We start from the raw sequence: 12,931 nt of genomic DNA, 5'->3' as shown, positions 1-12,931 counted from the left end.
GGCAGTAAACTGGCGGTCCGAGAGAGCTGTCGCGTGATGACTGGGTTTACGGTTAGGGTGTGCCATATTGGTACCCTTCCGAAGGAGACCAACATTGCGTGTCGACACAAACCTCTATAAATGTGGGTGAAAAATGTCTCTGAATAATGCAGGTATGAAAAACGGTGGTGGTTCGAATATCAGACATCTATCAAATCTTGGATTCCTGATTGAACATATTGAATGGTCACCGTTTTTTCTTTCCAATGGCACGACAGTGAACTGACCAGCTATAGCGTGAAAGTGTCTAGCTCTTGGTTTTCGTCCTCTTTGACAATGGAACGCTCCACGGTAAAAAAGCAAACAAGACTTTTTGAGACATTAACCGAGATGAAAATCATTGGTCCTCCATAATTGTTATCCTTTAACTTGCCGCCAGTTTGTAAAGATGAACTTTATCGGTGTACAGATGGACTTCCGCTATCTGACAGCTCTCTTTAAAAAGTGGACAGTTAGAAATGGTCCCAACCACATAGAAACACTCTATTTTGAACCTTCCATGAGCAGACACCTGTCTTAAGCAGATAGTTTTTCTGGTCCAGAGGCCGTGTCTGCTTACGGGGAGGTTCGACTGGATTGGCTTCAGCGGGTCGTGTTCGGAGGGATTCCGGACACCGCTTCTGTGCGCTGTAATCACTTCGATTTTCCTCTCCAAATTCATGTGACGAAGGGGCGTTATGGTTTGACAGCGCCTGCCCTTAAGAGGAAGGGACGAGCTGAATATTCCCAAAATCTCGATTCCTTATGACTGCAAAAATGTCATCGACTGGATAAGGAAACGGGCTCCTTCCTCGGGCGCTATGATAAACAGGTGAACCATGTAAAGATCGGGAACATGAATATATATTCCATAAACCTTCCCTACAGATATGTTTGCGCCATCCAAACTCATGATGGTATATAGAAGAGAATGTAGCTAAATAAATATAGATGAATTCGGTTGAAATAGAGAAATTTTCACACCGCAGACGTTAAAAGTACATTTAAAACTTGTCTGTAGTGATCCGTAGTGGGATTTTGTTTTGTTTAGCATGTTGAGGAAAACCTTTTTTATCTCAGAATTTCTTGTGACTGGAAAACTGTGTCGTGAACCCGAAAGACGATATCATTGCTTCTGAACCATTGTTATCCTCTTTTTCATCGGTCGAGTCTTGTCGTCGATTCTTAACCAACTCGAACTCTTTAAAGGTGTCAGTTAGGTGCTAAGACACGATCTACGATGCCATGTTTGTTTTGGATGCTGCGACTAAGGAAATTTGCTTTCGCGGACTCCCTAAAATGTGTGAATGAACAAACACAATAAGAACCAAAAGACCTCTGGGGAGTAGGACAGAGGCAATTTCGTAATCTTTTCAAAGAGCTACTTGCTTCACCTTATCCGCAATGAAGTCTATTATTCCACTCGCGCTTGTTGTTGGATATGAGACGATTATAGCCGACTCATATCCAACGCGCACTCGATTGTATTTCACAGACTCCGTTCGAAATATATAAGGGAACAAATGTTACACCGCTATTATAAGCAATGAGCATTTTATTATGAGCATAATAAAATATCTTAATAGTTTAACTATAAATAATAAAATTCAACCGAAGAGTAGAGGAGCATAGAGCTACTTTGGGGATAAGACCCCGACCCCAGACTGAATTAAAAAAGGGTTTATAGTAAAATGCTCTGAAAGTTGAAGCAGACGACCAGTCGGGATAAAAGCATTGCCAGCTGCTGTTGTAGATGTACCACGCAAAGAGTGAGCTTTAAAAATTTGATTGTCTATTCCTGCTGCACTTACAAAAGTTCGTAGCCAACGCCCCAAAGTTGTGGAAGTGAAGTCCTGCGGGGCGTTTAAATGAAATGAAAAAAAAAAAAACTTACCAGGAAGAGAAGACGAGATAACCGCACGAACTCATAGGTTGTTTACCATTTACCCAAAAATTCCGGAAATTTCGGATTGAATGTAAATGGAAAGCTTAATTTTGTCTCTCCGCAGGGAAATTTTCTCGGGAAAACGGGATTTTTTGGAAGGTAGACCAAAATTCCCAAACGGAAGTTTCGAATGGAAAATGAGCGTTTCATTTGCTTGTTTTTACTAGTTCAAGGCCTTTTGGCTTGGATTGCCTTTGATCGCGAGGCTATTGAGCTCATCAATGATGAAAGATGGTTTCACAAATGCTTCAGTGCGGAGCATGTGATCTGCTTACGCCTGGTATGTCTCTCTTTCATCTCATAAGTATGTTGGTGATCCCTCGACCCACCACGGTGAGTAATCGGAGTAATATACCGTTATACGCTTTCTGGGGGTAGTTCCTCATGTGGAAAACCACACACATTAGGAAGCTTTACTTTTCGCGGGCGTATGGTGTTGTGGACCAGCAATGTTTTCGTATGTGCTTAGTGAAGTAGAATACAAACAGACACCAAAAAGCAGTGCCGCAGTAAATGAATATCCCCGTTGTTCATCTTATCGGAGCTTGTACGCTGAATTTAAATTTTTTGCAGCCTACAATAATTTAACTCCAAGAAATGGTGTGAATACTGAATGATGAATTCTTTTGTAACATGTTTATTTTTACTTATGGTTTTGATATGCCAATGGAAATAATATTCTGCACGATTTATTGACCCGTCTCCACTCTTGTAGTTCTCGAGGAAACTAGGAGACGTAGGGCGAAGGAAAAACACACACTTTAATTACACGAGCACGATGTAGCAAAAAGTCACAAGTTGCATTATGAATAGTGCTTATATATATTGGGGGCCTGGGAACTAACAAGCGACCGCAGACCGGAAGCCGAGGCAGGTTTCTAAGCGATACTACGACATCCCCCTTTTCTTAAGGGAAAAAAAACTGATCACAACAACTCTACGCTTAGAAATGAAAGCAAATGCGAAGATGCACGTACACACTGCATGCTTATAAGTTCAGGTTATCTGGAGCCTTGATTCTTCCACTGGATCTACAAAGTGGCTGTACAGGAGAAGGATCCGCAGTTGAGCTTGGCGATACAGACTCGGGTGGCTCCGCAGAGGAGCAGGCAGCGCTTACAGGGGATACAGGGGCACTACTGGTACTACGTTCTTCGCGATCCGCTGCACACGAGATGGAGTCGGCAACTGGAACATCGTCAGGGACTTCATCGCTTCGGAACTGAAAAGACGCTCCAGTAGCACGAAGATGACGACGGTTTTTCTGAAGTGTTCCACGTTTCTCAGTGGCTACCAGGTATGAACGTGGGGTATCTGCCACATATTGGACAATGCCTGGCGTCCAGGTACCGCTAGCTGGATTTAAGACTCGAATGTAATCTCCTGTGAACAGCGAACGAAGTGACTGTCGGCCTGTTTTATCATATCGCACCTTCTGCTTCTCTTGTCTGAGTTGACGTTTAATGTTGATGTCTCCACCTGCAAAGAACGAGGGCTTTAACACAACTGGTAGATTTTTCTGATATACTCGGCCATTCAGAAGCTCTGCAGGTGAAGGTAGATCACGACTGAGGGGGGTACTACGGAGACAAAGCATAGCCAAATGAGGATCCTGGCCAGATTCCTTGCACTTGTGCAAAAGATCCTTCGCAGTCTGCACTGTCCTCTCACTAAAACCATTGGACTGAGGATACAGGGAACTGGATGTGACGTGAGTAAATCCATAGCTACGACTGAACTCCTGGAAGGCGGCAGGTGTATACTGTGAGCCATTGTTTGTTACCAGTTTACTCCGAATCCCATGTTCCTCGAAGACAGGTGTGCAATGACTGCAGATGACTGGATGCTAGTGAGCTTTTTTTTACCACAGGAAACTTACTATAGTAGTCAACGACTAACAGGTAGTTGGCATTGCTCCATTAGAATATATCATATACCATGGCTTCTGCGGTGCATCATGAGGCAGCAAAGGTTCCTTGACATTCAACTTCTGGTGACGCTGGGGGGAGGGGGGGGCAGCTCTTAACCAGCTCTTCAATATCCTGGTTGATTTTTGCCCAAGATACTGATCCCTTTGCCCTGAGCTTGCATTTCTCAGCACCCTGATGGGCATAATGTAGCTTTTTCAGGACATCAGGTTGAAGAGACTCAGGGATGACAATACGCGTGCCCTTCAGGATCAGATCATCAGCTACGGTAAGCTCATCACAATACTTCCAGTGAGCATGAAGATAGGCGGGGCAGTTAGATCTCTTTTCAGGCCATCCATGGATAATGATTTCACGCAGGGCTTATAAGGTTGTATCCTTATCAGTTTCTTCTCTCATCTGGGACAATCTCGTTGGGCTTGCATTAAGATTAAGATGGACCTCGTGTACAGAAACATCAAGCCCTTCTACAGCTTCACCATAACAAGAGCTGATTCTTGAAAGAGCGTCAGCGACAGGTATGTCCTTTCCGGGGACATATTTGATTTGTGCGTCGTACTTCTGTATGCGCAGGATCATCCTAGCGATGCGGGCTGGTGCACTTGACAGATGCTTTCTGAAGATAGCTTCTAGCGACTTGTGGTCGGATTCCAAAACAACGGGCCGGCCATAGGCATAATAATGGAACTTCTCCAAGCCAAACAGGACAGCTAACATTTCCATCTCAATGTTGGAGTAACGACTCTCCGTTGAGGTCAACAACTTGCTAGCGAACTCCACTGAACCATAAGCTTGTAGGAGAACAGCACCTAAACCCCTCTCTGAGGCATCCACCTGAATGGTTACAGGTTAGGTACTGTCAAAGTACTGCAACGAGGTAGGGGTCACGATTGCCTTCTTGATGCGGTCTGCGGCAGACTGATGCTCAGGACTCTAGACAAATTCACTTGTTTTCTTGGTGAGTGCCCAGAGACTAGCTGCTACGGATGGCAAGTTAGGAATGAAACGACTCAGGAACTGGACCATCCCAAGGAATGTTTGTAGATCTGCAAGGCTGGTCGAGGGGTCCATAGACAGTATGGAGTCGATCTTCCGTAGATCAGGCTGAGACCTTCAGCACCTACGACATGGTCAAAAAAGAGAATTGGATTGCACCTGAATTTACATTTGTCCAGGTTCAAGCGAAGAACAGTCTCACGAGCACACCGAAGAACAGCACGAAGGTTTTCATCATGATCGCTAAAATCACTGCTGTAGCCATACACAACAATGTCAGGCGCAACTCCAGTGACACATGGTAGGTCACCAAAGGTTTCGTCCACTTTCCTTTGGAAAATGTCTTGGGCACAAACTAGGCCGAAAGGCAGACGTAAAAATCTGTATCTTCCAAACGGCGAATTAAAGGTAGTCAACAGCGAGCTCTCCTGGGTAAGCTTGATATTCCAGTAACCGCTGCGTGCATCGAAGCCGTACACAAGGACAAAAAAAATATTTAAGTCTTCTTAAACATGGATTAATCATGTCTTAAACTCAAGTTTAGTCGGTTTAAGTTGATGTTTAAGACACTTAAACCTACCGTTTTAATGTTCTATTAATGATGGCAATTAAACTTGTCTGAAACTCATTTTTAAGTGCTGCTTAATTGATGTACACAGAATTTCCTCAATTCAGTCTGTTCTTCGTTGTCATGTTTATGGAAATTCTGGCTCAGAATTTGCCAGTTAATAGTAATGATACTATTGGATAATAATTTGTTGTAATCAGCTCAGTTGTTTTCATGATTACAATTGTTTTTATAAAACACCAACCCAGTTCTTTACTGAAATACCACCCATGTATGTACGCAATAACAGTTTTTTCCTTTTCAGGTGTCCTTTATTCACAGCATATGATCTGATGATTAAATTCCAAATGTGATAAATAATACTATGTCAAATACCATATTTATGTAACTTTTACATAACAAAATTCTCCTATCTTCTAACCATTGATCACATGTTACTAAAAATAATCAGCAATATTTGCCTTCTTGAATAGAATGAAAGCATACTTCTTGTAGGCTTAAATTAACAGAAATAGTCATAATTTTCTACATAATAAAATGCCCAAATACACTCAGATCAAAGAGTGCAATGTCTGTAGTGTTAACCTCTATGGGCTGGGCTTACACCTGAGGGTAGGGGCCATTACTGACTTATTAGAAGTTTATGTTTTCACTCTCCTCTTCAATAATTGAAACTGAATTTGTCTATGATTAAAATATAAACTTAAGTAGGTGATAGTAATTCTAGTAATATATTATTCTTAAGGGGTAACCCGAAAACACTGGCCCCCGGTCCGCGGACCCCCACTACGGACCGGGTCCGCGGACTACCCTACGGACCGGTCCATGGACTACCCCTACGGACCCCTCTACGGACCACCCCACAAAATATAATAAAATTAATAAATGAAATATTTCATTTACGGGTTGTCTAATAGATTACTCCTGACGGCGAAATTCCGAACGTTACATTGTACAAATGTAACAGACCTGGGTTCAGGCTCGGGTGCAATTTAAATCACTACACATTGCTATTTCCTTTGCTGTGGCCATAAAATATACGAAAGACGCGTACGGGGAAGCCTCCGGGAAGCCTCGAAATTTGTGCTCTTTTCCCTCTGCCATTTTGTTTAGACCATTTTCCCGTGGGTTCGTGAACTCGTTCCAGGCTTCACAATTTGCTCAGCGGAATAACAGATACAAACAACAATTAACGGCCTAAAATATATCTTCCATAGCCTGATTAAGCCACGAATGGAAGGTAGGAACTTTCCTTCTTACCATCGTCATGTCCTTACGCTGAAAACGGCTTTTAGGCATTTTTTGGGGGAGGGGTGGGGGGTTGGGGTGTTAAAAACCCGAGTCTGTTACATTTGCACAGTGCAACCACTCGAAAAATCACCGACACAAGTCTGAATCTATTTGACAACCCATAAGTGAAATCTTTATTTATTATTTTTTACACTATTTTAGGGTGGTCCGTAGAGGGGTCCGTAGGGGTAGTCCATGGACCGGTCCGTAGGGTAGTCCGCGGACCGGGGGTCAGTGTTTTCGGGTTACCCATTCTTAAGTGCTCAGTGTGAGAATGGCTTGAGGCTTTGATATGCCTTGGTTTTCTTTTTAGTACTCAAGGCACAAGCACTTAGGCAAAGTCAAATGAAGTTGAAACACAAAATTCGACTCTCCAATTAATAAGCAAGCTAACACTTCCCTGTTTCACAAAGTGAAATAAAACTTCGAATATCTCACTGTCACAATTTTATTTTGCGAGCAAAGCAAGCAGAAGTTATTCAAATGATGATCCGGGGTAGCCAGTGCCTGTAACCTTGCATTTTGTAGGGGAGGGAAGGGTACACACAGTCAAGAGTACACTGATAATATCACGGTTGACTCCTTAATTTTGCATGAAATTTCAGTGTTTACTTATGATCACATGTGAAATTTTAAAATTGCCATGGCAATGTTTGGCGTGAAACTTTTTAATACTATACTACCTGACATGCTACCAGAACGCCTAGGTTTTGCCATTGCCCTTGCATGCGGAGTTAGATTATTACGATGGGCTTTGTCCAGCTTTGCTTTGATGCTGGTGAGACGTGTCCTCTCCCAAGAAAACTTTCTCTTGGCATAACCAACAAGTTTCCTCTTCTTCTCTCATGTGATGTTGTCTTCTTGGTCCTCATATTCAGACCCCTTACTGCTCATACAGCCCATGTACAGGATCTCCATTGTTAGCTGCTTCTCTCTGGGTGACATGGTTTCTTTATAAATTCAAAGCTGGAGCAACGTCTACCCAGTTTCTAATGAAATAAAAAATTGTTACTAAGATGTACAATAATTGCAAAAATGTAGTGGTGTATGAAATTAAATGTGTCATACACCAGTGCTCTTAGCGACGCATACAAGGGAGTTGACCCAGTCAGTAGGCTCAGTAACCTTTGCTAAGATTTCTTGCTCAACCAATGGGTCAAGTCCTTCTTCAGGGGCTCCCTGAGGGCCTCTGGAACTCTTCGTAGAGGGTGCACAACTCGGGGAACGGCAGGATCAACTGTTATGTGATATTCGCCCTGAAAGCAATCAACACCTTCAAAGCAATCTTTGAACTGTTTGAGCACCTGCTCTTCAGCAACTGGATCTGGGTCGCAGATAGGTCAAGGTGGGAGTGCTTGGTTTGGAAGCCCCTTCTTGGTTTGTGATGCTGAAATTCTTGGCTACCATGTTCAAATCTGTACATGTTGGTAGGCCTAATATGGTTGGACCATCAGCATCAACAACATGAAATGGGTATGATCTACAGGAGCCACCATATTCCAGTTTGAGTACACAAGTGCCATGATAACCAACAGCATGTCCACCAAACGCAGTGATGATGGTGCTAGATGGTGTGAGGCTAGTGGGAATGCCACCAGGGTTACAGGATGCATTTGGGAAGATCGAATTGTACGTATTCAGAGGGATAACGTTTCCCTTAGCGCCAGTGTCAACCTCACACAAGAGCGGTTTCTTACAATGATCTGAGACCACTTCCACCTTTAGGAAGGCTTGAGTGTCATTCTTGGTGACCCGATTAACTGACAAGGTATGGAAGAATAGCTGATATGGAACTGATGTTTGGGGGCTGTCTTCACTTTGATCACGAGCCTCAAGGCTATGGAAATGCTTCTTTCTATCAGGTTTCTCTTTTGGAGGTTTAGAATGCTGTTGATGATCACCCTTAGTCTTCCCCTTTTTGTCAGGCTTTGATGAACGAGACACTTTTCTCCAGTGATTCTCTTTTTCGCATGCACCGCATTTTGAACCATAAGCAGGACAAAAATGTCGCTCAGAAATATCGTACTCGGTGCCGCAACATTCACATAAACGAATCGTGGGGCAGCGGGGCCAGATGGAAGGATCACGATTTAGCGCGTCAATGTGAGTTGAAGTACCAGGTGAAATTTCTTTAATTTGGTTACTAGTGACCTCTTCAGTCCGGGCGATATCCAGCGCAGTATCAAGCGTGAGAGTGATGTCCTTGTCTAGGAGTTTGGTTTGCGTACGCTTGGAATTAGAACCAAAGAAGACAGCATCGATGATATGCTCACCAGGGCTCGTAAACCGACATTCTTCGACCAGAATTTGAATTTCTTCACAAATGAGTCCACTGTCTCACCAGGTTATTGCTTTAGGGTCCTTGAGATCCGAAAGTTGTTCTTCGGAGACAAGTAGTTTTCAAAGTTAGTCCAGTAAGTATCGAGTTTCTTCTTCTCCACGGCAGATAAAGCCCACGTGGAAACTAATTCGATGCCATCGTCGCCCGACCAGATGAGAAGGTAGTTTATTTGTTCTTCCACCGATTTTTCTTTCAGCGGGCCAGAGAAGTAAAGTTTGCATCGAGCTTTAAACTTCTTGAGCGCTTGAGGAGCGTCCGGCGAATGCCAATCCATAGTCGGAATCGGTAACCCCGCGAGTTCCGCCATCTTGGTTCCGACGAGCGTGAAACAGGATTAACTATTGACCTGGTTCGCTGAAGATACGGTAGCGGTGAGCAGTTCACAAATTGACAACCACTCCTGAAACCATGTTGTAGTTCTCGAGTAAACTAGGAGGCGTACGGCGAAGGAAAAACACACGCTTAAATCACACGAGTACGATGTAGGAAGAAGTCACAAGTTACATTATGAATACTGCTTATATATATATATATATCGGGGGCCTGGGACTAACAAGCGACCACAGAGAGGAAGCTAAGACAGGTTTCTAAGCGATACTACGACATCCACCAACTGAAACTTGTTCAACTGTGTGTTTTAGCAGGACAGATACCCCAAGCTCCATCATCAGTGACAGTAGTGAATCAAGTTCTAGTGTTGTGCAACATGATGGAACTAGTTCATACTTAACAATTAGATTATTCGCTCTCGATTTCTATGAGGTGATAGTTGATGAGGCCGAAGGCCAAATTGACTATCACCTCATAGAAATCGAGAGCGAATAATCTAGTTGTTTTAGTAGAATTGTTACTAAAATTTAGTTCAAATAGCGATTTCCAATTATTTCTTGAGATATTGTTAAACTTTGCGCCTGAAAAAGATCGCTCGGATTGAATTTTCATTTAAAATTGAAGTTGTGTACCCACACGCGTCAGTTTTTTTTAATAATTTCAACTTTTTTAAAAGTCAAGAAACCGTAAAAGTCCTTCGTTTAGACTTCTCAGGAATTTAATTATCCATTTGCGTCAAAATTTTCCTCCAAACCTTTGGAAAAACGAAAAAAAACGTCGCCTTTTCCTAGACGACCTCCAGCCACTGCACACTAATCCATAGTCGGAATCGGTAACCCCGCGAGCTCCGCCATCTTGGTTCCGACGAGCGTGAAACAGGATTAACTATTGACCTGGTTCGCTGAAGATACGGTAGCGGTGAGCAGTTCAGAAATTGACAACCACTCCTGACACCATGTTGTAGTTCTCGAGTAAACTCTTGTTTGAAATCAAGTAAACTCTTGTTTGAATCAGCTCCCGTTTTCACAATAATTACCTTTGTAAGCTAGAAGTAAACCCTTGGATAGAATTGTCTGAATCTGTTGAACTGAATCATCAATTGAATAATCATCATGCTTAGAATGTTTCGTTTCAACAAGTAGTATACCCATGTTGCGTTTTATGGATGTTGGTTGTAATCCAAATTGTTCTAAAAGTGCTCAAGCCAGCTATAGAAAAATCTTTAAAAAAATGTTGTTCTTTGTGGGTGATGAAACACATTTTCAACAACATTGTTGTGTAGTCATTTAGGACATATTACCTTTACCGAGACAGAGAAATACTCTCTCTCGTGTCACATATCTAATCTACTTTATTCATCATTATCATTCCCTTTATTCCGTACAATTCTACTTTCACGCAGAACCAGTACTTTTACATCATGCAGTAGTTTCACAATATTACAGTAACGAGTGATCGGCATAATAGCATAACGATGTTGCTATGGTAATCAATACGCTACAAATATCTTTTTTTGTCATGCTTGGTTTGCTTTGTTGACAATTTCACAACTTTAAATTTGATAAATAAAAGCTTTCTTGTCTGAAAAATGTTGAAACGTGAGATTACCTAAACAATGTAGACTGCACAGGGTCAGATCCATGACTTAAGGTGGCTGAACAACAGCGTGTTATTTTGAGAAGGAATAACATGTGGAACAGGTCAGGAACAAATATGTCATTACTTTATCAGTGCCATTTTCTTTTTTTTAGCAATCTTTGTACCCATGCTGCCTGGCACCAGAAATGAAGACTGAGGAGCATACGCAAAAAACTGTGTTCAGCCACCTTAAAGCAAGGTGGGTCATCATTCAGTGTTAGTCAATGGGGGAGGGGGGCATACTCTTCTCCTTGAATTTGCCCCCTACAAGACACAAGAATCGCAGATTGCATGTACATGTATGCACTAGAAAACAATGAGGCAGTGCATTTTATAAGGAAAAACAAAACTTTTTCATCTTTTAATCTCATTTATTCAGAACCAAATTGCCATCAATAGCTGGGATTAAAACCGTTCTTACACTCCCAATAGCAATCCTTCCATAAACAACAATATTCATTAATTGAACTCTTTTAGCTTCTGCTACTCGTAGGCCATCTCGACCCCCTGGTGTAGAATCATTATTGGCATCACTTCCATGAGTACCATCATCATCATCATCATCATCATCATCATCATCATCATCATCGTCGTCGTCGTCGTCAGTATTATCAAGAAAATAGCCCGCATCAAAATCATCCTTGAGAAGGCAGTAATTGTGCAAAACACATGAGGCTAAAATTAAATGAACCATCAGTTCTACATCTATATGATTTAGCAATCCCAACTTTCGCCAGCGCCCTTTTAAGAGGTGAATTGATCGTTCTACCACAGATCGCAAAGATGACAGTGTTTGGTTGAACTTCCGTTGTCTTGGAGTGAAGTGCCCGTTATCCCTAAAAGGGCTGATATAAGCCACCTGAAAAGAAAAAGGTGTCTGTCTTTATATCGGACCATTTAGTTACCTTATAAGATCCAAATGAATCCATGAGAGCTAATTATTCATGTTGAATCATAGTTCTGTATTTTGATAAAATTTTATTTATTTTTTGGCGTGTAAGTTACATTGCATTCAACACTGTTGTTATGTGAAAACATTCAAGAAATCTCTCTAAGGTGTTTTCTGAGCTGGGAAAACAAAATACGGCACTGTTTCCAATGATCTGAAGGCCACAAGCCAAAAAAAAAAAAAAAATTACTAATACTGAAATCGCAGCTGCAAAACATCACTGTGTTACTGTGAAGTATATATGAAATAATTCATATTTGAACTGCGGTTGTAGATTAAAGTGAAGAATGATCATCGCAGTAAATTTTCTAATTTAAGCAATTGGAAAGAAGAAGCCTGAGAAAATCAGGGCTTCAACGGGATTCCAACCCGTGACCTCCGCGATACCGGTGCGATGCTCTACCAACTGAGCTATGAAGCCACACATTGGGAGCGAGGTCAATTAATTGAGTTCATAGCTTCCCGTGAGGAGTGAAATGATGTGAAGGATATATGAAATAATTCATATTTGAACTGCAGTTGTAGATGAAAGTGAAGAATGATCATCGCAGTAAATTTTCCGTGTTCGAATCCCGTTGAAGCCCTGATTTTTTCAGGCTTCTTCTTTCCAGTTGCTTAAATTGGAATATTTACTGCGATGATCATTCTTCACTTTCATCTACAACTGCAGTTCAAATATGAATTATTTCATGTATACTTCACATCATTTCACTCCTCACGAGAAGCTATGAACTCAATTAATTGACCTCGCTCCCAACGTGTGACTTAATAGCTCAGTTGGTAGAGCATCGCACCGGTATCGCGGAGGTCACGGGTTCGAATCCCGTTGAAGCCCTGATTTTCTCAGGCTTCTTCTTTCCAATTGCTTAAATTGGAAAATTTACTGCGATGATCATTCTTCACTTTCATCACTGTGTTACTGTTAACA

General features: G+C 42.0%; 1 protein-coding gene across 1 annotated transcript; it reads right to left on the bottom strand.

The window, feature by feature from the left end:
• Positions 1–11,383: 11,383 nt before the first annotated feature.
• Positions 11,384–12,207, bottom strand: LOC149095852 (uncharacterized). Its single transcript, XM_089281742.1, has one exon. The coding sequence runs from the start codon at positions 11,746–11,748 to the stop codon at positions 11,422–11,424; it is 327 nt and encodes a 108-aa protein (XP_089137868.1). The 5' UTR covers positions 11,749–12,207; the 3' UTR covers positions 11,384–11,421.
• Positions 12,208–12,931: the final 724 nt, after the last annotated feature.

The sequence above is a fragment of the Orbicella faveolata genome, unplaced genomic scaffold (assembly GCF_042242905.1).
Source record: "Orbicella faveolata isolate gen_17 unplaced genomic scaffold, um_ofav_v1 contig_48, whole genome shotgun sequence".
In the NCBI taxonomy this organism is placed as follows: Eukaryota; Metazoa; Cnidaria; class Anthozoa; order Scleractinia; family Merulinidae; genus Orbicella; species Orbicella faveolata.
The sequence above is the reverse complement of the archived record's forward strand: the minus strand, read 5'-3'. Positions and strand labels throughout refer to the sequence as shown.